Source organism: Patagioenas fasciata, chromosome 6 (assembly GCF_037038585.1).
Source record: "Patagioenas fasciata isolate bPatFas1 chromosome 6, bPatFas1.hap1, whole genome shotgun sequence".
Taxonomy (NCBI): domain Eukaryota; kingdom Metazoa; phylum Chordata; class Aves; order Columbiformes; family Columbidae; genus Patagioenas; species Patagioenas fasciata.
The window spans coordinates 16,239,685-16,266,650 of record NC_092525.1 but is presented as its reverse complement, the minus strand read 5'-3'; the positions used below and the strand labels follow the sequence as shown (position 1 = coordinate 16,266,650).

The 26,966-nt window shown below is 44.4% G+C and overlaps 1 protein-coding gene across 4 annotated transcripts in view; it reads left to right on the top strand.

Annotated features, from left to right (window-relative positions):
- The window catches only part of TNNI3K (TNNI3 interacting kinase), a 48,028-nt gene extending 23,737 nt beyond the window's left edge, over positions 1–24,291 (top strand). For 2 of the 4 annotated variants that reach the window (XM_071810051.1, XM_071810050.1), the window contains exons 18-25: positions 11,871–11,923; positions 13,237–13,289; positions 14,452–14,584; positions 15,474–15,583; positions 18,645–18,704; positions 20,163–20,332; positions 22,013–22,092; positions 22,928–23,050. In XM_071810051.1, coding sequence (XP_071666152.1) covers positions 11,871–11,923; positions 13,237–13,289; positions 14,452–14,584; positions 15,474–15,583; positions 18,645–18,704; positions 20,163–20,332; positions 22,013–22,092; positions 22,928–23,025 — 757 coding nt within the window. In that variant the 3' untranslated portion in view covers positions 23,026–23,050. Of the gene's footprint in view, positions 1–11,870; positions 11,924–13,236; positions 13,290–14,451; positions 14,585–15,473; positions 15,584–18,644; positions 18,705–20,162; positions 20,333–22,012; positions 22,093–22,927; positions 23,051–23,094 lie in introns of those variants that run through there. The other 2 variants (XM_065841833.2, XM_071810049.1) reach the window with 2 other exon arrangements.
- The last annotated feature ends 2,675 nt before the right edge of the window (positions 24,292–26,966 follow it).

Here is a 26,966-nt window from a genome sequence, read left to right as displayed (position 1 = left end):
GCGAGCAGCTGGCCCTGGGTTGCAGGTGAGGGTCACCTGTCTGGGTGGTCTGTGGTGACATTGTCCCCAGTGGGTACATCCCACCAGTGTTTGTGAAATGCTTTTGGGGTTCTGGCTGATTTTGAATTATGCTCCCAACCCATTTGCACTCGGTCTATTGTTTGGATTTGGTTTCTGTTTCAGTTCCGCATTGAAGTTGCTTTAAGCTGATTATTTTCTTGGAGTTGTTCTGGGGTGCCCTCATGACATAGACCCCATTACTTTATTGAAATGTGCAGATACGGTGTTTCTGTGTGGATATGATAAATGTATGATGTTTAGAAGAATATTGCTAAAACAATAGATTCATTGTTTACATTGAAGGGTTAATCCAAGTATATTAATATAAGCCATATTCTGCAATTTTACTGTAGCAGAACTACATAAAATTTGTCACAGAGTATTTTAAATGCACTTTGGATTGGCCAAATACTTTCAAAACCTATGTCACTCATAAAAATTCTTTTAGCCTAAGAAAGCCTGAACTCACATTTCAGAGGCCTTTCAAATGCTTCGTTTTGACATTTTAGATTATTTTTCTATTCTTCCTAGCTTTTTAATTTTTTAATTGTCATTCAACTTCCAGGTTTTAAAAATAAAATTTTACTTATCAAATCTCAAAAATTTATTTTTAAAAAGGAACGTTTCATCTCCCTAAGAACAAGTAAAGTTTTGTTGACAAGAAATGTCTGTTCCCCACTTCTTAGTTGACATCTTGTCATTATGAAGACTCTCTAATGTCTTAATAACTGAAATTATGAAATGCTGGACACTTAATTCATTGGTTTCTGTCCTTGTTGACTGGATTTCCCACACAGGCAAATACTTTCTCTTGCTGTCCTGGAACGGTGGATACAAAGTAACACCTTGTCAATTTCTTTCATTACTGCTTTTCCTTTTCTTTGTTTGTTTTGTGTTTTTTTACTTTAAATATTTTTCCCTAGTCAGTTTCTTGGTTTGTTTGGCCCATTCATTACAGATAAAGCATCTCTGATTGGGTGACTTCTAAGAGCTGAAATTGAGTGCAGATCAGCTCACTCATTCAGTTAATTTAGTGATACCTGAGTAGAATCACCAGGTCCTTGGTCTACGCAGAGAAAATCCAGCCATGGAGATAGGCTCAGGGTGTGCACCTTTCAGTGAAAGGTGGTGAAATAACTAGCTGGACTGAGCTGTGAGATTTTAGGTGAAAATGCCTCCTTTTGCTAAAGACACACAGACAGTTATTCAGCAGAGCTCACAGCAGCTCCCCCAGGCCATCACGTTTATGGAATGAAGCGGTTTGCTCGCAGTCAAATCACACATGGTGGGAAAGGTCCACACTGCATGCAGCTCTGATGGGGGTCAGGTGCTGTTCTGCTCCCTTGGGGCTTTCCTAAAGGAAAGTTCTTGGCCAGGTTGCAGCTCAGGCCTTTCCCTCCTGTGCAGTCCAAACCAAACCACTCTGGTTTGGCTGGGGAGTGTGAGTGCATCTGCCACAAATGTCTTCTACCTCATTTTTTTCTTTCCATGCTTGTATTTGACCCGGTTCTCTGTTGCACACCATCCATGTGCACCACCTGCTCTCCTCCTTCCAGCCAAGGTTCTTCTCCTCGCCCCACTGACTCCTCACACCCTCCACTTCCTCACCAGCCTCTTTCATGCGTCTGTGTCCCTCCATGGGTTCCTTTGGGCCACTGGGCTGTGGGGCTCAGATGAAGATACTTTCTTTGGAGCTGTAATTCTTGCCCCAATCATGACACAAGCCAAGAGCCCCATGCCTGCGTGCTGCACTCTGTGGAATGGCTTTAGGACAGCAAAGATCCAAACCTTACCGTTCAGCTTTATGCCTTGCCACTACTGGCTGTTAGAAAAGTGGCTCTGCTCTAAAGGATTTTAAATAATGTTTTCCACAAAAGAAAACCCAAAACAGTATCTTACTAGAGAGCCAAAAAGCGTATCATTACCTCACAGAACTTCTACCAGATCATATTTGTGAGGGTCAAAAGATAATTTGCTGTAAGCACATCAGTGCGGTTGCTGTGTGGTACTGAGAGCAGCTTAACTTCTGAAACTTTTCAGTGTGAGAGCAGAAGTCGTGTTTGCAGCATGAGTCCCAGCCAGCCCACAGGCACAATTACTAGATGAAAATCTTTACTACCACTGAAGAGAAAGATCAAGAGTGAAATTCTGACCCTTTTGTGTTAAGTTTCGCCAGTGGCTTCACAGGAGCCTTAAATTTTTTACCTTAAATTTTCACATAGCTTGCAACCCCCTTTTTGAGTTCTGAAATCTAATGCAATGCACATAATGCATTAAATAAATCTGCAATATGGCCTGACAGAACAGAGAAGAAAATGAATCTTTCATGTCTCTACCCTGGAAAAGGGGTTATCCTTCTATTTTGAGAATAATTGTGAGTTCTATTTGGCTTCTGAGTTCTGAAAAAAAAAGTTCTGACAGCTATCAGCAATGGTGACCTGTATCAGCTTATTACTACTTACACCATGGTGAGGGATTGTAGCCACAATGGTTATAGCACTTTAATAAAAGAAGAGACCATTTTAGTATCAATTTAATTTAAGCAATAGCAGCTGAACATGTTTAGACCCAGTCTTTGAGCGCCCGACCTTCATTTACCGTCTGTAAGTGTGAAGGTTTCGGAGCTGGCTCAGCCAGGGCGATGAAAGGGGATGGCAGGCTAGTGGGGACAGGGACGGTGTCTGCAACTCCTCTTTGTTACAGAGCCCCTTGTGAAATCTGAAAATAGCACTTGCCTTTCATTAAACCCACAGCGTGTTACAGCAGTTGCCTTTCATTAAACCCGCAGTGTGCTAAGGGTATAAGGATCTTTTCATGGCCCTTTTCTCTGGGAAGGGACAGCCCTGAATGTGCATTGCTGTCCCCTGCCCTGGCAGGTCTGCAGAACTACCTGCTCTTGTAAAGCCAGGATGATTACACGCTTCTCATTCTTCTCTCATATTTTTCCTTCCATGGTTTCATGAAGAGAATGGTGCTTGGTCTCACCATTTCAAACTGTATGTGGCCTGAACAGAAGACAATTAATTCCTGATTCTGCTGAACTCATTATTAACCTTCTCAGCTCAGATTTATCTGCCTGTATTTTTCAAATAGGAGGCTTAAGAGTTCCTTTCTCATCTGTGGTTTTCAAATTTCCAAGTGCCATTGAGGCAATAACAGCATTTTAGAGCTATTTCTGTGAGTTATACTTTTTCCTTTAGAAAAGAAAAATTAGTAACTGTAGTGTTCACGGGTGGTACCAGACTGACAAAGCCACTCCAGAGATTTACCTCCTGCTCTCACGTGCATCCCGCACTCAGCACCGAGATGGGCTTCTCGTACATTTTGTCGGAAAGGCTGATGCACACCATGCACAGAACGGGTCTGTTTAGTGATTTTTCAGCCCCTCTACAAAAACTGTAAACCGAGGTCTTGACACTATCCGTTGTCAAGCTGGGTTTATTTCAGGTCTATACAACCCTTGAGTAAACTCAAGCTGGAGCTCAATACAGTTTATTCACGTTGAGAAGTGGTAACCATTTTTGTCCCTGCTGACAGAGGTCAAATTTGAACCAAGCCCACAGAAAAGTCTAGTTTTGTATGATTCATGTGCCTACATTCAACCCAGGGTACAGCCTTCAACGGTCTCTCTAGTTTAGCCTTGTGCTTGATTAATTTTCAGTTGCTATCTGGTGAGGGATCTCAAAATAATTCCAGATGTCACACTCAAATCAGTTAAATATTTTGTTGGAAAGTATATATGGGACCTAAAATCAGATTAAATAAAAACTGAAGGAGTCTTGGTTGTATTGTATGAACCCACTGCACTTTAAAATGATCATGCCAGGGCTGAGGTTTAGGTGAAGCTGGAAATCTCGAAGACAGTGAATTGTGGGAGTCCTGATTGGGAGAGCTTCATTTTTTCTGTCCTAAAAACTGATGAAATGATTAAATTTTGAAATGATGAAACTGGTGAAATTTTTGTTTGTCACTTGACTGTTCTTGCTCATAGCAACGGCTCTAATAAGGGCAAGTTATGCTTTTTTTGTTGAGACCATCAATATTACTTTCATTTTCCCTTCATCATGTAAGCCATTGCCAACTTTTTCGATTCTCTTTTTCATATACTTTTTACTCTCCTGAATTTAGTTGGATCAGTCAACATGTTGATAAATACCTTGTAAGCATTGTTGTGTCCGCATTCATCTGCTGTTGTGTTGTAATTTGCTCAGCCCTACAAGAGCCACGTGCTGTGCAGGTATGCAGTGACTGGTGTGAGAATCTGGAGTTACTGGAAGCTTTTGACCTAGATAAAGCCTTTTGTGAATCCTTCCCCACAGTTGCAGGTTGTTTGAAAATCTGTGTTTGCGGTGCTAATTTCTAAAAGCCTTGCTCTTTATTTGTTGTATGCAACTGATGTTTTTCTGCTTCCTCCTGCGTGTTGTTTACTGGAAATTAAATCAATTGCAATAGCTTCCTTGAATCAGTAAATCAATTTTCAATAGATTCTATACACACTTTTCCTGCTAAATGACATTTTGCAATAGGCAAAAGATGTTTTGCCTGCATGGTCATGATCTGTATTCTTGTTCTGCATCTTGAATATAGTACGTCTTTCACTAGCAAACATTGGAATAGCAAGTATTTTGTCTTTGTTCCTCAGCTCGATTCTGTCCAACTTTTATAGAGCTATAAAAAATTGTAAATGTGGCAGTCGCTCCCTTTTTCCAGTTATTCTAAAGGTTTCCTCTCTCATCAGGTGTCTGTACCAGGCACAGAACCCCTCTGTTCTCTATCAATCGTGACAGAGATGGAGCAGTGCTTTGCTGTTTCACAAGACATCCAGCTGGACGTGGTTCAGGTGGAAGTGGGGAGATGTCATTCCAGCTCTTTGAGCCTCTCTGGTCGCCAGAATCAATGGCAGACGTCCCTGCAGCAATATGTAGCTGCATTCTGTGACAGTATCACAGGGGTTTGAAAAACAAATGAATCAGTGTGTAAAAACTTGGGATTTTCTTTTTCTCCGGGAAAAAGGGATAGGACCCTTCAGCCTGTTCCTGAGCTGCCTAGAGAAGCGCAGCTGGTTCTGGGCAGTGGATGCATGAGGATAACAGAGCGAGGGGCTGCGTGTAAATCCTTCCCGGTCCATTAGCGTCACCCATACCTTCTCAGTAATTCTAATTTGTGCTGTAACAATCTCTCAGTGTTACTGACTTCACAAAATCTTGACATACTTGAGCTGATCTTTCCAAAGTGGGGTAAATGTAATGTTTTGTTTAGAACACACACATTGAGTTCCTTTATCCCTTGGCTACTGACTGTGCTTCATCTTGATCAAACATAGAAACAAACAAAGAGAAATAATCAGAGCTTCAGTTTTGTTAATTCCTGGTATCTCGACTTCACAAGTTTGCCTTGCATTTTCCATTTTATGTACTGACTACAGAGTCTCTCCCAGGAAACTGAGATCCATTAAGCTTTTCAAAGTTTGAAAGAGAAGCTTACATCTCCAGACATCCTTCTGGCATAGTAATGAATTTTGATCCACTGTTAGTGTTCTGTCACAATAAATGGACTTTACTGAGCTCTTTTAGAGAGCCCAGCAATACATATTAGCTCTTGTGTACATGCTCCATCACCTGAGGAGATGGGTTCTCAGACTGTTTATGAGACCATCCTTCATCCCTGGCACCCTGTGGGTCCCAGGGACCCTCCAGCCAAGCAGCCTGGTGGGAACACACTCATGTCCTGTCCTCAGTGTGTGACAGCCCAATGTCCCCCGAAGTGTTGGGGATGCTGGGCTTTGGGGCGGGGGATGACACAGGAGAGCAGCCCTTGTACCCACTTGTGACTCCAGGTCCCTGCACAGTGTCACTCATGTGGCAGCACCAGGCTCCTGATTGCTGCTGGTCCCAGTGCCACTGGTTTCCCCAGGAATGGTCCTGGGGAGCTTCTACTGGCCAGATACCCAGGGGAGATGATGCTGCCACGCGTCACATTGGGATTCGAGAGCACCCAGTTTCAGGGCACTGAGTGGGAGTCCCAGATGGGGCATCCTCGTGGTAAGAGCTTTTCTTTGGAACATTTTCGCTTGAAAACAACCATGAAGTACCTGTGTCTAGGTGTTGGCCTCAGTGTCCTCTTGATGTTGCTGTGTCTCCATTCATGGAAGGTGCACATAAGCCCCTGAAAAGCGCAGCCTTGCAGGCTGGCTCACAGACCCGGGTTTACCTGGAATAATCTGTCTGCAGCTGCTGCACTGGAGTGGCTGATGGGCGCTGGCCAAAGGCTTCCCCTCAGCCACCCTGCCAGGGTGTCCCCACTGCTGTCACCTCCTCTGTACCCCATCCTGGACGCAGCTGGGGAATTGCCCCTCAGTTCAGGCCTTACCTCAGCATTTTGAGAGATTATGTTTATGGTGCACTAATCTGCAGGGAACTGTAGCAAGGCTTTTAAGTCACTATGTGTTGTGTTAAACTATTAAATCTCTATTTCTACACCTGAACAAGCACCACAGTCAGGAGAGGTATGGAAAACCCAATTTTGGGGAGCTCGGTAGGGCTGCAGCACAGGGCAGAGGGCAGGCTCTGGCTCAGGGTTATTAACCTGCTCTCTCTGCTGCACACAGCCTGGAAACGCGGGATCCAAGAGCTCTGGCTCAGGGTTATTAACCTGTTGTCTCTGCTGCACACAGGCTGGAAACATGGGATCCAGAAACGCTGCTCGGGGTTTGGAAGGGCAGCACAGAAATGTTTTTAACTGTTTTGAAAGCCAGACTCCAATGTGGAGACTGGTCTGCGCACGTTTATATGCTTTTGCAGAAAGAGTCAATATAACAAGAAATGTAATTTGGACACTGATGCAATCAATAAGTACTATGGCTTACATCAGAAGTTTGTATAGAGTAATATCCCCTGGAATCAATGCCCATTGCAGGATATAACCATTTATAATTTTGCACTGATGTTGCAATGATCCACTGCAAGGTTAAGAATAAAAGATCTCGGAAGCTGTAAATAGAGTAAAGCGAATCAGATCACCTTTTAGTCTCACTAGCAGCTATGTGTACTTGAAAACTATTACCCTCATCTTTTTGCAATTTACCGACCTCAAACTATGGTTTCCCAAACCCTCATATCTAACAGCTCAGCTTCTTTTCTAAAAAACCTTCAATTGAGAGTGTCATGTTGAACAAGACAGGAACGTGACCTAATTCTGAAGACTGGAAACAAATTTAGATTCAAAATAGTCTGTTTCTACACAGCCAGGAATGAAAGCACATCATTTTTCTCCTATGGGGGTATTTTTCAAACACTGTGCTTAGTCTCTTGTTCATCCCACTCTATAGACAATAAAAGCAAAAAGAATAATTTTAGTTATCACTCAGCTTAGAGCTGTGGGACATTATGTCAGTCAACAAATTTAGATCCAGCCATGCCAGAGTCTGGGCTGTATGCTGTGGGCCGTTGTTTTGGGTGACTGGTGCATTCGTTTCAGCTGGAACACCACTACGTACTCGAGACTTTAAGGAACAGATAATCTATCACTTTTCATAGCTTCCCTTCACTTTAAAAGTTGCAGGTACCCTAGATCTACCAATATCTATTGACTGGTCTCTTCACCTTCTCTTGGATTATCGTAAGACTTTGATTCTCTTCATGTAAAGTAGGTGCCTTCCAAACCCACGGTGTTTTCTCTTTCCAGACAAGCTTTGCGGTTTTGTCCTGGTGATTGCTCTGCTTGTGCTCACCTTAGTTCTGAGCCACTACACCCTAATTCCAGTTTGAGGTCACTCGGTCTTGTGAATATGGCTTATGTTTCTAACTCCTTAGTGACCTCAGTTTTGTTATATTGAGTAAATGTTATGTGTTTGTGCTGAGTTTTCCAAATTATAGACAGCTCCTTCAAACCTTGTGAACACAAGTTACACTGGGAGTTTTCCCAGGTGAAAGTCCTGTAGTTCAGGTGGCTGGCAATGTGGAAATACTGCAGTCCTAAGAACACAACTGTACTGCTTTCTGGTGCCTCAGAACACCATGGTTCTGGAGTCTTTCTATAGCCAGTGCTGAGCATGAGTGGCTAAACTAATTTGGATATGGGGAGGGAACACTTCCGTTCTGATCACTAAATGCTGTCAAATGTGTCAGCATTGCAGTAAAATGCCACATCATTTTGCACACTCAGTATAGAACAAAGAAGAGGAGCAGGGAATAAGTGTATTCAAAAGGCATTTACGGATCTGCAGAAATGAAAGCCCGTATGTGTATAAATATGCATATAGGTGTTTGCTCAGTGCTTGGGGAATTGATGAATTCCCGCAGCAAGTCCCTAGGCAGTGTGTTGCACAAAGAGCTGCGTTCATGTGGAGAGATGCAGGCCACAGGAAAGCTACAGCTGAGAAAGTCGTAGAACACTTCGGTTGGGAGGGACCTCCAAGGTTGTCTGGTCCAAAACCTCCCCTGAAGTTGGGCTGACTTCAGAATGAAATACCTGTATGAAATCCAGTAATGGCACACAGTGTTGGCTTCAAAGCTTCTCCAGCAGAACAGTTCATTTCCTATGGCAAAACCCACCAGCAGGTTAGACTGAAACCCCTTACGAAACACAGAAGAAAAGACATTTTGGACTAGACTCAATTTTGGTCATTTTGATTGCCAGAACTTGAATCCTTTGCTTCTCTGTCCCTCCGTAAAGAATTTCTGCTGCCAACAGCTTTCATTTCAGTCCCACAGTCCAGTCAAAAGCCATGAAATAGGGACTGGTGTTGGGAGAAAGAAAGAGTTTCAAGACTGAGGTTTTGAAGGCTCACTGACCCCTCTTTGCAGTGTCACGTTGCTTGTGAAGCAGTAGTGTCTCCTAAGTGACCAGGGCACGTGTCCATCTTTCAGAGATGTCACCAGGAGTGTCAAAGAAGCTGATGTGATTTAATGCTCACTGCCATTCACTGGGCATTAACAGACTGCGAAGGGGAAAAGGGATCTCCTTTTTTCCTGTCTTTCTTATTTGTTTTTTGGTCCATTAAGGATTAGGCACATAAAAATAAAATAAGATTTTTTTAAAGGATATATATCTGATAACCCTGTTACTAGCAAGTGGTTTAGCTCCACAACATACTGACAAGCATAAGAAACATATAATTTGTGGTACTGTGTAAGGTAAGAGTTGGCAAAAAGAAAATACCTACTCCAACAGTTCCCATGCTTTGTAACTGTTTGCTGGTTTTCTCTATACTTTTGACAAAGTTAATATCATTTGAATTATCTTTCCAGAATGACCAAGTGCATTTAAGCTGAACCAAGTGTTGCCGAAGGGTTGAATTGATTCGTATCCCAGAGACCCAGAATGAAAGGAAATTCAGAGACACTGTGCGGTGCTTACAGACTGCATTGCACCCCCCTCTAGCGACCAGTCTTGGAAACTTGCCTTTGCAAGTATTTCCTATCAAGAGAAGTTATGCTTTTGTTTTGGTTTTGCATGATGTTTGCGGAATCCTCCTCGGGAATTATAAAAAAATGTCCTTTTTACATGGAGTTGTTTGATGGTTGAAGAATGTAGGCTCCTGAGATTTATTGTCATTTGTAATGACGGCCAGCTTAGAGGATAAGTTTGGAATGAAACACTTCAGTCAGGTTATTCAGGTACAGGGAAAAAATGTCATCTTCTTTGTACACCACATTATGAAATGTTTGCTTACCATCTTAATTCAGAACAAAATCAAATGTTTCTATCTCGAAAATTTCTGGAAATACCTGGGTTTATTTCCCAACCCACTCTGCTAAATGAGTTTATTTCCAAGACCTTTGAGGCTTACATTTTCTTACGACATTAACCTAGTCTCTGTTTATATGTTACCAATTTTCTGCAGATGCCTCCATCCCGTTGTCCTTTTGTTAGTAATTCTGACACTTTGGCAAATGGATAAAGCTGAACAGGCACCAGAAAATCAGCAAGAAGTCCCTGAACTTTCGTCGTTCTTGTGCTGTTGTGTTCTTAGGTGATTCTGTTGAGATAATGGGATTTGAGAAGATGATACAAAACATCCGGAGTATTTTAAGTTCTATCTATTGCTCTGAGGAAGAAATTCTTCCCTCCTCATTGCAAACACGCATTGGGTGCTCGTGGTGAATGCCAGCCCGGAGCACAGCTCATATGTTTCTGCTTGGTTTGCAGCTCTGCTACCTACCTGCTCGCAAGTTGACACTTATCAAATGCATAGGAAATATTTACAGTCTGATAAAAATATTTTTGTACTTGTTTTGTTCATACTTGGAAGCTTATATTTTTAAATCCTCTAATTAACAAAAAGGATGCATATGCAGGGTTAGGTTTCCTGCCAGGAATTATCCGTATGCCTCACTGCCTCTGAACAAATAATATGTAAGTAAATCTGAATTTTCTTCACAATTCCTTCAATAAATGGATTTTAACCACCACACAAATCTCATAATTCACCTCTTTGGTTCTAGCAGTTTTAGGACAAATCCAGTAGATTTAACGTTAAGCCTCGAAATATCTCTGCTGACAATGTAAGGTACAGTTCTGCTTATCCAAGTCTTTACATCCACCGAGGCCGGCAGTTGCTATGGCTTCAAAGATTTCACAGAAATCAAAACACTTTGATAGGTGTCAGAACCAGTAGTTATCAGTGATAGAAGATTTCTCTGATCTCTGGATGTCCTGACAGAGATTGCCCCGTACAGCTGCTGACCAAACAAGAATTTTCCTGCAGTTATTCCTTTCTTCCTGACTCCAGAAACTGTCTGGGGCAAAGATGAAGACGTTTTATTGACATAAGAACCTGACACACAGAGGTCTAATCAGAATGGCACATTTTCCTGTGATTTTTTGCTGCCTGCAGCTCAGTTAAAAGAGGCGACCGTGAACTTCACTCCAGCTGCAGATCTGGGATCCAGGGCACTTTGGAGGGTGCAGAGGTGCAGGATCTGGGATCCAGGGCACTTTGCAGGGTACAGAGGCAGTTCTGGTTGCAGATCTGGGATCCAGGGCACTTTGCAGGGTGCAGAGGCGGTTCTGGCTGCAGCATGCCCCGGATCACTGGGCTGCACCGTGTTCTGTCTGTGAAATCTTGCTGGGTTAACCCCCAGCTCCGCTCTCCACGGGGCACCAGCCATCGCCCCAGACCCCTCCTTGCTGCCGCTCACAGTTACAACCCCCAGTCTCTGCGGATGCTGATCACATCTTATGGACCAGTTTGCCCAGGGAGCTTATCTCATGAAAGTAACATTTACATTATCAAGTGTGGTTATTAAAATGAATAAGACTTACCATTGTGTCATCGTTTTTTCCCCAGCTTAATGGATTTCTTACGGCTTCTGGTGATACATTCTATATAGACTCTTCAGATCTGTTCCTTCCCTTCCATACATTGGCATTAATCTGGAATTACTGCTATGGATTTACATTTATGTGAGCCTTAAAAGAGAAAATAATCAGCCAATGTAATTTTATTTAAAGGCCATCACTGTATTTATATTCAAATATCTTTTTCACTTCATCAGTGTGATTCAGTGCACATATTGAATAAAGCTGTTGTACTTGATCTGTAACTGTTTGAAGAAAACATTTTGCTCCAGTATTGATTAGAAACTCACATTCTCGTTTATGAAGCTATTGGGTCTGCCCTCTCAGAGTTAGTGTGTACTTTAGAACAACAAATGTGAGATTTAGCTGAAAGTTGTTTATTTATAGACTTTCATCTACTTAAGCAGGTAATTTGAACGCCTCAAGAGTTTAGCTAGTACAAAAACTGTAGAATTTTCACCATCTTTAAGACACTATTGAACAATCACCTATATTTCTTTTTTCCCCAGCCACAATATTCTCCTGTATGAGGATGGTCATGCAGTTGTTGCTGATTTTGGAGGTAAGGATTTTTAATGAAACCTTTATAAATTAACCTCAGATTCTCTAAACCGAAATACCTGCTGACTAAGAAGATGCTGGGGAGGTTGCTCTTCATGTTGTTATTAAGAGAGGACACAAAAAGCTTGGGGGATGAGATACCCCTGGGTTTGTCCCCTCAGCAGGAGCTGTGGGTACCCAGCAGCCCAGGTGATGTGAGGTAGAGGCATCTTGGTTGGAGCAGCTTCTAGGGGCAGGTTGGAGGAACAGGTTGAGTGACAATGCTGGTGACAGCAGATGTGCCCTCTCGTCTTCCACGGCAAGTGCTCAGGACCTGGGGATGGTGCAGTTCTGCCAGTCTGCCCACTGGCAGCCAGCCCCACAGTGACAGGTTTCTCTCATTTTAGTTGAAAGAGCAGAATGTGGCTCCTTATTTCAGCTATGGACCTCAGTGACTTCTGCTCAAAATCAGCCTGGGCTTTACTCTGTGACTCTGTATGTCCTGCACTGTCTCGGTGCTTGTCTGCCCAGCTCCACGGGAATGGTCTGGTTGGTGCAAGGTGGAGTCCAGGGCTCTGGGCTTGACCTACCTGCTCACAACTGCTTGACGAGAGACGTGGCCATTGTCACCACGCGATGTCACCACAGGTGTGACCAGGAGAGATGCATGAACACCAGCCTAGGGTAGGAGGGCAGTGTTGGTGTTACCGTGTCCATGAGAACCCAGAGGTGGCCAGACCTGCTGTCACCAGCCCCAGGCTGGGACAATGTGGGATCAGCTGCCTGGACACGGCGTTGCTGACACGCTCTTATTCTTACCGTGCACACTTCAGCGTATTTGCCTGATATGTCAAAGACACCTAAGTCCTGCCTGGGGATTTCTTTATGTGTCACAAAATGTGGCATATCCCACCTTCACTACAGTCATGCCAGATCTTGTCATGTTTAGGTGGGCTGCTTTTCTGACATTGAATAAGACTGACAGGGTCTGTGGGACTGCCGTTCAGTGCAGTGCTCAGTGTGTTGTCAGTCCAGATACGGTTATATTGACCGGTACAAATAACCATGATCTCACAGATTGAGCTGGATCCTCAGCTGCTGTAAACTGCACTAATGTCAATGGAGCTTTGTAGGCTGGTGCCAGTGCTGAATGGGGCATGCAGGTTTCCGGAGCCTCATTATCTGTACATGTCCTGGTTGAAAAAAAGTTATCACCATTCTCCTGGACTCTCAAAAAACAAAACACCACAACAAACGCTTTTTACTAAGACTTTTGTATAATAAGATGAGCATCAGCTTAACAGTAGTTTGTTGTTGTTGTTCTGTGTATTTCAGAATCTAGATTTTTGCAATCCCTGGATGAAGACAATATGACAAAACAACCTGGGGTTTGTTTCTTGTTTTGTTCCACATAATTAGTATAAAACATATGGGCAAACTCAGGTTAGGAGAAAATTACACTAGAAATATTTTGTTGGAAAAATGAACCAGTATAGTATTTTATCTTTCTAAATGTTTCTTTGTGTTTGTTTGTTTTGTTTTGTTTTTTTTTTAATTTAAGCCTTTTTAATAACAGACATGAGTGAATATACAATATCTGCAATGGAAAATAATGCTTTACAAGTTTGTCTTTGGAGCTCTATTTACCCCAAAATCCTTAGTAAAGTGTCATTTTTTTAATCCACCCTTACCCACTCACACACACGTGTTGCTGGCAGGTGGTTCCTGTGTCTAACAGGGAATTGGTTATTCGACACTGCTTTTCTTTCAGAGTTCTTTTGTCCATTACAAGCCTGTTACTCACAGAGAGGCAGCTTCACAAGACAGTGTTGATGTCTCCACAGGTTTAGTTCAAGTGCATTCTGTGTGTCACTGACACTTTGCACCATCTTAATGACTAATTGTGGAACAGGGTGGGTGATGCTAAATCCAGGGCTTAGCAATCATCTTTTTACCAAGTGCTAATAGGTTTTGACTGTGTGAGGAGTGAGTGCTGCTGCAGGCTCTCCTGGGAAGGGCTGTCCTGCAAAGGGTGTAGATTTGGTTACTGGGTGTGAGGAATCTGCACAACCACCCTGAAGCCCTCACTGCGTGTGCAACAGCCTCAGGATGGGGCTTGTGTAGAATGTGGTTTGTGCAGAACATGGTGAGATGCCCAGAGAAGCACCAACCCAATGCAGTTATCGGCAGCTTTTCCATCTGCCAGCTGGAGCAGCAGTTAATTGGCATTACACGGAATGCTCAGACCTTATAATGTGGTCTCCAGGCTTTGAGGCTGGTGTCCTGCTGTTATTCTAGCACCACTTTCCTGTTCAGAGCCCAATCAGTCTGGCTTTATGGTGCTGAGACAGCCATGCTAATGCTGTTACTTATTATGTGCTGCCTAGATTTTGCAAGCCAGGTGGAATTTTTTCCTGGCAAATTAACCAGTTATTTTATGGAGCAATGGAGACAGGGAAATAAGAAAGGAAAACAAACACAGAAATACAAAGGATGCGTATGTGAGGAGGTAACCCCTGCTGATGTGTTGCCGGTGTGTCCTGGGCGCAGAACCTGCGCTGGATGGCCCCCGAGGTGTTCACCCAGTGCACCAGGTACACCATCAAAGCCGATGTCTTCAGCTACGCTCTGTGCCTCTGGGAGCTGCTAACGGGTGAAATCCCATTTGCTCACCTGAAACCAGGTAAGGTGCTCAATGAATGAACATTTAAATTTCTCTGAACTGAAGAAGTAGCTACACTGTATAATACTAACCAATTTTTACTGAAGTCTGATATTAAGTGCAGGCAAAAGCTGCAATGAGGACAGACAATGGCTGAAATTATTTTTATGATGAACACTATGATGGGAATGAGATATGGTTAAAAAATGTTAGACCATTCTTGTTACAATCTCATGGTAGCAATCTTACAGTTCCCTGCATATCCCATGTACTCTGATCACATCACTTCAAACTGTCAGGCAAACAAAGTATTTTACTTAGCTTTTGATATGACTTCAAAATACATTGGTTTTGACTTGAAAAAATATTGCTCAGAAGGAATAAGAGCAATTAACCATGTGTTTGGATTCACTAAATGTGCAAATCAAGTTAAGAAAATATCTTCCTATGTCTCAGCAGTGGCTTGCACTTATAAAAAGGCAGTCACTAGATTTTTACTGAAGAAATACTTAAAATTAAATTTTGTCTTAGACTGTAACAGAACTAGCCGTGGGTTATTTTAAGAGACCTGAGTCTGTTGCCAGTTTATCTGAAGTACACCTGTCACCCTGTCTAAGTCATGAAGATAATAAATTATTTTTAAAGAGAGTTGAAGTTTAACTCATTTTTGCCCCTGAAGGCCTTTTCTCTTAGGTTTTAGGCTAAATTAGGTTGTCTTCACCCGTGCCCAGCGCTAGCAGCAATGTGTTTACACTCTGGGCTGTGACTGCCTGAGCTGTCTTCATGGACAGCATGGGCTGGAGATGCCTCTGCCGGTCTCTGTCCAGGGGTTTGGTGTGGGTGTCCCCACTGGAAGGGGTGGGTGTCCTCCCGCCAGGGTGTTTGTTGCTGAGGCCGCACTCTCCCACAGCGGCAGCCGCGGCCGACATGGCGTACCACCACATCCGCCCGCCCATCGGCTACTCCATCCCCAAGCCCATCTCGGCGCTGCTGATGCGCGGCTGGAACGCCTGTCCCGAGGTGAGTGTCCCTGCTGTGGAACGGGGGTTTCTGCCTTGTCTGTCTGCATGGGGCTTCCCCAGAGCCTGGGTTCTGAGGGAAGTACCACTGCAGAGAGCCCTGTCACAGATAATGGAGTGACAAGAAATACAGAGGGGCTGATGAATCAAGGAGGAAGGCAAATTAACATTTAACCATTAAATGAAACTATCAGCAATTATGTAGCTTTGATTATTACTAGAGTGAAGATTTGGCCAGAGCCATCACTTTGGAACAAGCCATCACTTTCATCATCAGGGTCCCTCTGTCTGGGAGTGCGTGGATGTTTTATTTGCCTTCAGCACTGCATGAGGCTTGTTTTGCTGTAGAAACTGGCACATTTCTTAGTCAGACCCAGCTAGAGACTTGACTATTGTTTCCCTTTCCTGAGCTAAGCAGTGGTTACAGGATCCCATAGTGAGATAATTTTTTGATTTGTGTTCACACTGGGATGCACCTGGAATCCTGGATTTGTGCCCTGGAGGCCCTTTCCTAGTTAGCCTGGCTTAGAAATATGGGCTATCAGGTGTCTAAACCTGTCCTTGTCCTGGACCCCTGAGAGCTTTCCCAGCTGGGGCAGTGCCCTAAAGCACAAGTTGGGGGCAGTGGGGTGGTTGTGTGACTTTGGGCAGCCCATGGCTGAACCAAGCTCTGCCCCTTGCTGTGCTTCTTAGGGACATAACACATCGGTGTGGGAATTGTGGAGAAAATCCATTTGCAGTGCAGGGCACAGCTGCTTGATCTCATTGCTGGTTTATTTATTGTTATTGGTGTTTCCTGCCCTTCGTGAACTGATGTTGGGGGTGTGGGGGGGCGTTTGTTTTCCCTGTAACTATAAAGTAACTGCTAAAAATCATCAATATGTAACTCGCATTCTATTTAAAATTATTAATAAGATGTCACAGTAAATTGTTGACTTAAGTAAGCACTATGTAATGGATATAGTCACAGTATCTTGTTAGCATTTCCACAGCTCATTTAGCCCCAATAAAAAGAAACCATCTTTTCAGAATCCTAATGCACTTCATTACTCATCAGTATCACTCCAATGTCACTTAATCTTGCTAATGTTTTAGGGCTGCGTGATGGAATTACAATGCAATTGATAGCTCAGTCAGCCAGCGGATGGCTTGAACTTGGCATAAGATGTGAGCAGAAACTTATTAAAATGCGCTTTATTGAAGGTATTTTGCTACCATTCTCGGTAAATAAGTGTTTGAGTTACTTCTGAGGGCCTTGGAGTGGTTTCAGGAAGGCCAGTGAAGAATAAAACAGCATTATCACCCCCTTGTCAGCCTTGCAAGGGTGGCTGCACAGTCACAGCCCAACCTGAACCCGTTGCGCAAACTCACAGTGCTGCTGGAAATCCAGTTCACCAGCAATTCTTCCACAGTGTCTCAGTGTTCTGGTGTGTATGATAGTCCTGGACTCAGTGATGTCTCTTGGACACACCACCCAACGCTATTAGTGAAACACCAAAACAAGCGGAATGAGCAAAAGATCTGAATGCTAAAAGGCATCACCGTATCAATATCCGTTTTACAGCGTCTCACTGGAGATGCATAAAGACATTTACTTAAAAGAAAGGCTGTTTGTTAGGGGAAAATGGTGAATTTTGGAGCTCAATATGTGTTCACAGGTCACAGTTCTCCAAGAATTTTGCTCAGTTTAAAACAAACAAACAAAAAGACAGAAAATTGAGTATATCTGTACGATTTTGCTGGATGGCTATAAAATGCCTCTAAATTTTAAAATTTATTCTTTTGTTTGTCTTTGACTTCGTTCAAGGTTGATCAGGACCAAAAACTAGTTCCCATGTGTCATGTCACTGTTACTATTTATCAGGTACCTGAATATCTGTTTCCCAGAAACTGTAGGCAGTTGTTTCCAAAGGCAAACTGATGAAAATTAGACAGTGTCTCTTAAGCAGCATTTTTCATTAGTTATTTTAATTGGTAAGCTTTAATTAGAGTCAAAGTGTTTGCCATAATACCTGGGGCTTAGTTCTGTACAGAAAATTGACATTGTTTTAGTTTCATGAGGCACAACTGAGGTGTCACAGCTGGTTCTCCCGTGGGGTCCCATCGAGTTCCAGTGCAGGTGACAGGGTGGGACCCTCTCGCTGCCTTCAGCACTTCATGAGTTGCTCAGAGCAGCCAGGATGCTGCCAGGACACCATAAACTCACTTTGCTCCCTCCCTCTCTTGTGTCACTGCAGACAAGGACAAGCCTGTGCAACTTCAAACGGACTGGGCATTTTCTTTCTTACCCTTATGAGAAATAAATGTATTTAGAACCCATTTTGTTAATACTCTTTCTCACAGAGGGCTAAATGCTAAAGTCTCATTTGTGTGAATTGTCCCTCTGCTATGGCTCATAGATGTGAGGGCTGCAAGACCTTGTCCTCAGCTCTGAAATGATCCTGCCTCTTGCAGAGACTTTGTTGAGGAAGATGTGGCAATGGGAATGAGGAGCTTGATTAACAGTTGATTAATTAAGCTATTGCTGGTCCTCCTCTGGCAAATACCACTGTACGCAATGATTTAGACCTCCTTATTTTGAACGTGAAGGACTTAAAAAGGAGCAGAATTGGCAAGGGAAGTGAGATGGCTAAGAAATGCGGGGCCATGATTTTTTTTAAGTGTAGTTATCCAAAGTCACTGTGTTCTTTACAGTCTGTGTTTTGGAAACATATAATAGAAAACATGAAAAATACATTATTCAAGCCATTAATTAACTGCAAAGTTAACAGAGCATATAAGTTTAGGTTGCAACCTTAATCAGTACATGGAATGTAGTCAGAATGTGCTATTTTTATGAAAATTTCATTGCTTAAGTTGTCATGCACACACCTCTTAGTTTCATAGCTTGGAACTGAGTTTGCACTTCCCATCAGATCCCTAAGCAGCCTGAAAGCAAAGCCCTGAAATGCAGAGAGCAGGACACAGGGGAGCTGAGGTTCATCTCATACCTGTGGGTCAGCTCACTTACAAAGATCTGCCTCCTTCTGCTTTTAACACATCTCTGCTCGTTGTGTTCACAGGGGAGGCCAGAGTTTTCAGAAGTGGTCACAAAATTAGAAGAATGTCTGTGCAACATTGAGGTAAGGACCTTGTTTCCACCGTGGAGTGTCCATGCGTGCGCTGCGTGGTTGGGAGAGCAGAGCAGTGGCTTTGGGTCTCTGAGCTGCTTTGGCCACTTTGGCCAACACAGCGTGTCTGGGAGGCACGTGGTGGTTCTGGGGTGCCAGGGACTGGGTGTCACTGTGGGTGTCAGGAGCTGCTCGAAGGGTTCAGTGAGGGGAGTGTGACTGGGGCTGTGGATGCACTTCACAGCAGCCCTGGACAGAACTCTGCATTCTGTTCAAGGCTGCTGGTTGTGACTGGCAAAGACCCTTGGGAGAAAGGTGGAAAGAGGAAACATGAGGACAAATGGAGAGGCAATTCCTGCTCTGCACTCTGGTTGTTACACAGATGGTGTATCACCCCTCAGCCTGCTGCGAGATGAGTGGTCAAACAAAGTCAATGATTCAGGGCTGCAGTTCCTGAAATTATATTTTGTTTGTGTGTTTGTGTGTAAGAGGTTTGGGGTTTAAAAACAAAAAATTCAAATGGATCAGTGCTCTTGAGCTTAAGGGTCAGACAAGACACCCATAAACTATTACATTTCTTCATGCTCTGACTGCAGCTGGCTGCTCTGCACGTAGGTGGAAGCTTTTAAGTGTAAAAAATAAAAAGTGAAGCACTATATTGCAAGAAACTGTGTCGTCTCATGGGAGACCTGACTTCTATGATACATTAGCAGCAGGGCATGCAAGGAGAAATCTGGGGCAAGAGCTTACATACAAAAAGAAGAAAAGAAAGGATTATTTAGCTGGGGAGTTAGACCTGAGCTGCACCATGTCCAGGGCAAAGCCTTGTTTGAGAGGAGTTCTAAGGAAAAAGATCTCTGGTAACTGAAGCATGGCAGCTGATGAGGGGTGAAGGTGGAAAGGTTTTTCTCTCCACCTGTGTTTCCTCTCTTTTTCCTTCTCCTCTCTCAGCAAATCGTACGTATCTCTAAAACCAGGCATGGTGGGACCTTTTGTGCCAGCAGGTCTGGGTCCCTGCTGCTGCAATATGTCTGTTGTATGGTTGGTCCGTATATATAAACATGCATATGATGTGCCACCCTGCATTTACATTGCCTGCCAGCCTGGGTTCCTGTCCCGGGACACTCAGGCCCCTATGACCAGGCAGTGTCACTGTTCTCGTACAGCTGGGACAGTCTTGGGAGCCCGTGGTGTCTCCCAACTGCATGGCAGATGCTTGCAAGCCCAGTAACTCAGGACTGAACTAAAGCCTGTCTACCAGAAAGCCACCCAGCCCCAGCTCAGAAACTCTAGGCAATGGTAAACTGGCCGCTTTATTTGGCATCCAGTTCTCAGCTGACCAAAGCCAGGCAGCACGGCTTTTCCAGCCAGACTGCAGAGGCAACATGGGACACACAACTTAGGAGAAAGAGCTGAGGAAAGACTTGTAAATATGTAATAACAGTGCCTTTCTGTTGTTGTTTTAACCAGCTGATGTCTCCAGCCTCCAGCAACAGCAGCGGCTCGCTCTCTCCCTCCTCCTCCTCCGACTGCCTGGTCGCTCGCGGGGGCCCCGGCCGCAGCCACGTTGCCGCGCTGCGCAGCCGCTTCGAGCTGGAATACGCCTTGAACGCGCGAGCGTACGCTGCTTGGTCACAGAGGTACGCACTGGTCATTGCCTTTGCATTTTGCACTGTAACGTAAAAATAGTAGGAAATCAAGTCCTGCCATGGACAGGTCCCCCATGCATCTGGAGAATAGAGCAGGCGGTGTTAGTGTCATGTCGGAATCGGAGGGCAGGATTTGCTGGTCCTGGTCAGAGTTACCCGGTGAGCTCCCCTCTCCGCAGAGATCCAAGCCCTGCAGAAATGTGATAAGTGTATTTGCTGACTTGGATCACAAGCATGGCTTGTTATCTGTGCCAAAATACAAGGCAGACATGTCCTGCTGCTTAGGATGAATAGGGCACACCGGGGGAAAACCAGCTGAAAATCCTAGAAATAAGCAAATTTGGGAAGAAAGGTCATACTGAAATGCCATTATTTTTATTATGTATGAAAAAGTTTGTTTCCCGACACATTTACATTCATATGACCCCTTTATGGAGTGCATGGCTTGTGTCTGGCCAAGCATCTGAAAACTATTTTCTAACATGCCCTCAACTCTGTTAGATCCTCAGTACTGGTCGAGTTTCTTTAATGAGAAGGGGCTTTATGGACAGGGAGAGCAGCACATTCCCTCCCCATGAGAGCCTGTGGTGAAAACAAACCACCAGCAGAGAACAGTGAGCCCAGAGAGCAGCTGCGATAATGGAAGAAGTGCCATTTTCTGATGTTGTGTTTCCCAGGTCTGAATTTTAGTTTTTGGTTTTCTCATCTTGCTCTCAAATTGTGCTGTGAGTGACTGAACGAAGGGGCTGTGCAGGAGCTGCAGCACCAGACAGCGCAGCTCATCACAGATCCCAGGCTGCTACCCCGGCAGGACGGCGAGTGCAGGGACAGACAGACAGAAACCCAACTGTCCCAGAGGTACAGAGGCAGGAGATAGAAATACCAAGTCCATGTTCCTTAAGGAAGAGGAAAAGCATCTCAGCCTTTGTGGGAATCAGCATTGCTGGGGCTGTTCCCACCAGAGCACATCCTAAGAATTGCATTTCATCCAATTTATGAACACAGAAGTGCAAGAACTGCAGATATTTTTAAGGCGAAGTCACATGTGGGTTCTCTATATTATTTTACCATTAATATCTGAGGCAATCTACTCTACCACTTGAGAGACCCAGTTTTGAGGGCAAATTTAAGAATCTCCCATGTGTATCCCATGGGGAGTGAGTACAGTGAAAATGGAGTGGTGCTCTCATCTCTGCCAGCCCAGCTGTGCGCTCAGTCTAAACTTTACCCTGTAGCACCACTTACAGTCAGAGCTGGGAACGGCAGAGACAGCCGTGCTCATCCGGGGGGATTCAGAAATATAATCCTATCAGCTAAAATAGGGAGCAAAATGAATCCATCTTCACCCTGTTCGAGGGCTCATTTGGAGAGGTAGAAGGCAAACACATGCAGACAGACACTGAAATCTTTCACATGAAATAGAGATCAGACCCCATATATTTGAGGGAAGTTACCTGGAGAACAGATGAAATGTGAGTGTGCATGTGATTCATGTTCTTGCTTCATAACTTTTATATTTTTTTGATTACTGCAAAAGCCGGTGGCCAGGCATCAGGCTGATGTATTGGTGGTACCACCTTTCCCTTCCAACTCTGTGGAACTGGTTCTCATGGTCTGGAGATGGGACATTATCAGTCTTACCTAAACTGACACCTTCTCTCTCATTCACAGCACCGGGCAGCACCCTTCACAGGGCCTGTCTTTGGATGACATGAGAAGAAACTTCCAGTGCTCTCCAATTGACAAAAACGGTGAGTTAACACAGAAAACTCCTTGGTGTGGTTGCCCAACGCAGAGCTCCAGCCTCCTGAGGTACAAATGGTGTGAGGAGAGAGACGGTGCCTGGTGGATGCTGCAGGTTGGGGTCTGCGGAGCCAGCGAGGTCTCATCTCAGCTCCTGCTGCTCTCCGCCTGTGCACCCCAGCACCATGGTCCTTTCTGCCCATGCACAGAGCTGTGAACTGGGAGAATATGGAGCATTATGTCTTCAGGACTCCTTCTGCGAGCAGTGGGAAAGACAGTCCCACTTCTGTGGTGCCCTAGGAGCATCAGGGACACAGCACAGCCTTTTCACAGCCACCCCATCCTTCTGCTACCCTCCAGAACAGAGATCTGCTCCCTGCTTGTTCCTGGTGCCTTCTGCCCATCTGTCCTGCCACATTCGGGTGTTTGTCCATGCATCGCTGCACAAACACCCCCCAGCCTTTCCCAGCCCTTGCATTTGCAATCAGCCCTATCAGCCTCTCCTGCTATTGCTCAGTCTTGTCTGGAAGCAGCTCCTCTGTAGGCTGTTCCTCACCCCTCCTTTCTAAACAGCTCAGAAACTCACTGCCTGGTTCAAATATTTTTAAAATGCTTATCAGAATGTTTATTTTGAGCTCTGCAAGGCTCTAGTTGAAAGGGCAAAAGGTTGGGGTTTTTTTGCTGGCAAACTTCCACTGTGTTGTTGAAACACTGAGGTCTGTGGTTTTTATGTCAGTCACCAAACATTCTTCGTGCTTCTTTGTGATTACTTTGTGATTATTGTGAACTCACTGCATGAATGACAGGGTCTGTTTACTTCCTATTTAATTTTTTCCTCAGCAGATGATACTGAATGGAGATTTGCAGACAGCAAAAAGGCATCAGCAAGATCTGTGCCTCTATCTCACAATGATATGCACAATATTCTGTTGGCATTGTGACTGCAGGGAAGGGTGGGGAGGAGCACAGCTGTGTTGAGCCACACGTGAACTTCTCTCTGCCCCTTGCAGGGTACGTGTCAGACCCCATGAGCACCATGAGGTTCCACTCCTGCAGCAGCAGCTTTGAAGAAAGCAGCTGATGGCAAGAACTGTCCACTACAGAGATGCTGTCAGCCGGCATCAGCCGCTCTCACCACATCAGCCTCCTCCAGGCACTGCCATGTGTTGTGCTGAAGATCCCCAAGCTGAGCAGCTTTAGTTGTTGATGGCAACTGTCCCTGTCACTAGTTCTGCTCAAGTGTCTTTCTCTGCTGAACTGCTTGAGCATTGGGTTTTTTGATGGTGTGTACCTGTCTTTAACCAAGTCCACAAGGAATGCTGCACTTTCATCTTGAGCACCTATAATTTGAAGAGATGAAAGAAAAAATGCATCTCTTGTAGTTTTGGAGCTCCAAGGGCAGTTGTTCCCTGGGCTGCACCAAGGCCTAGGAGCCAGCAGCCCTGTCCCATCAGGGAGAGGAGCAACCTGTCCTCCCCAGCACCATCCTAACTGCTTCTCCAGACATTTGTGTTTTCTTATCCCTCTTGGTTTGGTTTGTGTGATTGTTTTTCATAACGACTGTTAGTTTTCATTCAGACATTTGCTTACAAAAAGCAATACAGGTACACCAAAACAAACTTTAAACTGGAAGGAAAATAAGGGGAGTTGTGTTACAAATATGATAATCTTAAGACAGTGCGAAGCTGCATTTTTGATGCAAAGCAAAACTGCAGCAGAGTTCCAGCTGGTGCATGGGGAGCCAAGGGGGTGCTACAACTGGGCTTTGCAACAGCAGCTCTGATCACTGGAAATTAGAAAAAAAAAATAACAGTTTAAAAAAAAAAAAAGTAGGGCAGGATAACTTGAACTCTTCTTCTATTCTTCTAGAGGCAATTACAGAGTTAATTATGCTGTTATTTTCTGAGGTCTTTTTTCAAATTGGGAAAATGTAGCTGCAAGTGATCCTACTTTAATATTATTCCTTAAGCAGACTCAAGGACACAACTGTCGTATTGGCCCAGTAGAAATCGGTGTTCACAACTGCCGTGTGTTGATCTGTGGATGGTATTCAGGATGTTGGTTTCCTACAACCGCTGACCAAGGTCTGTGATGAGGCACCGTGCAGTGCAGCACACCTGAACTGTAGGTTCTGCTGCCTCACATCGTCCATGCATGTCATTAATTTCACGGTCCTGAAGCAATAAAAATGGGAAACATTTCACTTAGCGAGATTTAGAGCTGTTTTTTCATTTGTTTTGTTTCACTTTCTGAAAAAATCATTGAGGAAGAAAGGGAAATAAAGCTGCAGATGTTACCACCACTTTCTCTTTGGTTCACCAACAGCCAGACGCTATCAAGGGAGATGTTTTTAACCCGAACAGTTGCCATTTTTGGTTTCTGAAAACCAGAAGCTATAAGAAGCAGAGTTCGTTGGTGTTAACATCTCAGTGCGCTCACTGGAACCTGAGCTGCTGGTACGAGCTCCCAGTAGCTCCTGGAAAATGCTCAGAGGTGGACACGCAGGACCAACAACAAAAATCAGAAAGCTTCTGAAGGCAAAACTTTTGTAAGTTAGAGAGCTCTTTACAAGGCCAGCTGCTTGCAAATAATTTCACTAGTAATTAAAATTAGTGGCTCCTTGAAGCAAACAATGTCTTGGTTAATTGATCTCTACAGGAGAAACATCAGGCTTATGGAAAAGCATGTTTCATAGGAGTGATCAGTTATTAATACATATGAAAAGTCTGAAAAATGTAAATTACTGCATAGAACATGCTCTGAAGTTATTTGTGGGAATGAAATTATTTTGTTCCCAGAGAAGCTCAAGGATCCCAGCACACTGAAATATTTGTAAAGAATGAGAAGCTCCAAAGATTCTTACCCTGCTTTTCAGACCAGCCCATGCCTGGTAGCTGTAGCAATGGTTTAGATTGTTTAACACATCAGTAACAGATGATCTAGATTAAAATAAACGGGTGTCCAACCAAACATTTCTCGGCTCTGCTGCTGAAATGCAGCTGTTCAGCCTGTGCAATGTCACTGGGGCTGATTTGAGCTGCGTGCACCATAATGAGACATTTGAGACACAACCATCAGCACCCAGTGACAAGCTACTGAGAATACCTGACAGCTAACGGAGGTTTAAAACGCCTTTCTAATAAGCCAAAAATGAGGTTTTCCTGTGGCAACGCTTAGTTTGCTTTACTCACATATGTTTAGTTTGATAATTAGTCTCTTTTTTTGTTTTTCCTACACATCTTGTCTTTCCCTAAGGTGTCACCTGCATTTTTTCACTTTGAAGTTAATTACTAACTGGAAATGGACGGAAGAAATTACCATGGGTAGCATTTCCAAAACTATGCAATCATCCATTTCAGTGATTTTGCTTCTCAACAAAAATCCCACCTGCTCAGATTAGAGATTTACTCCTGTTTTAAAAGCACACAAATGGTTCATCATTAGCAGCCATACTAATAGCATCAGGGCAGTTCTCTGGGGCCAAAATTGTCAAATTCAGCTCAGTTCCACATTTGGTCCCAGTTCTCTGACCGCTTTAGAAATCAGTAGCCTGAAAGGTCCCAGACACAGGAACAATAACACACCGTCCCAGCACAAACCTGGCTCACGTCACCCTGTGCCTGTGTGATCCCGAGGAGCTGCCGGTGGCCCCACTGGGGTGAGAACAAGTGAGAGGAACGAGGTGCAGTGGGAACCCCTGGAGCATCGCGGGCTGCACAGCCAGGAGACAAGGGCTGGTTCCTCACCACGGATCAAAGCTCATCTGTATCCTGCAAACATGGCTGTTGGAGAAAGAAGCACGAGAGAAAACAGATGATCTCATAAATATGACACGTGCTCAGAAATTATGGACTATTTTTGGGAAATTTGATTTATTTTTCTATCAGCATATAAAACCAGAGCATTTGAAGTGTGGCCTTTTTTTGAGCAATACAAGAACTTGTATAAGTCGGCATGCTCCTAACCAAAGGATTCATTTCCCTATTAAAAAAAAAATCACATGCATGAGTGCCATTTATAAATATTTTAAGTGTTTTAAATTATGAATTGTCAGCTTTCCAGTTCCTTACAACCACCACTGCATTGTTCATCTGAGACCGCTCCAATGCCCCCAGTTTGTGCAGCCCAGGAGTGCCCTGGGACTCCAGCTGCCCCTTGGTCACCAGCTCTTCTATTCTAAAAGGCTGAGGTGGGTCAAGTTAATTCTGCTGCTGCAAACCCATACTGTCACTTACCACCTTAAGCACGCTCTGAATGCTGAACTGCTCCCAAGGAAGCTGCTGCCCACACAGGTGTGTGAGGAGAGCAGCTGAGGCTGCACCAACAGGCACCTGCTGCAGCAGCTCCGAGCACCCCGGGCAGCCCCAGCCCCACTCTGCGGGTCCCTCCCAGCCCCCACAGCCCCGGGAAGCAGCGCCAGGCAGGGCTGTATCCCAGGGGACACCTGCGGCAGAACCGGCTGCGGCTCCTGCCACGACACAGAGCCAGCGCTGGGGAACCCGTTCCTGCCACTCCCCATTTGCAGAGCAAGAGTTATTTCAGAGCATTTCAAGATGCTCTGCAGATCAGTCCAGCTCTTGCCTGCAACAAATGAATCAAACCTCTTACCTTTCTCGTTTTTATCCTGTGCTCAGTATAGCAGCTACATGTCGAATGAGACACTGTGGTTCATGACCTGCACAAGTGTAGCCTTAGATTTAATCGCAGCCCCTCCCAGGAATCACTGCCCATTCAAACCCCTGCCTCCTCCTCCTCCCCATGTGTGCCTGTCTGGTGGAGGCTTTGGCCAATCCTGCTCACAGACCACAGGCATTGACTTCCCACGGCTATCTGCATGGTACAGTTTTAGCAGCACAAATATTCAACCCAACATCAGCCATTC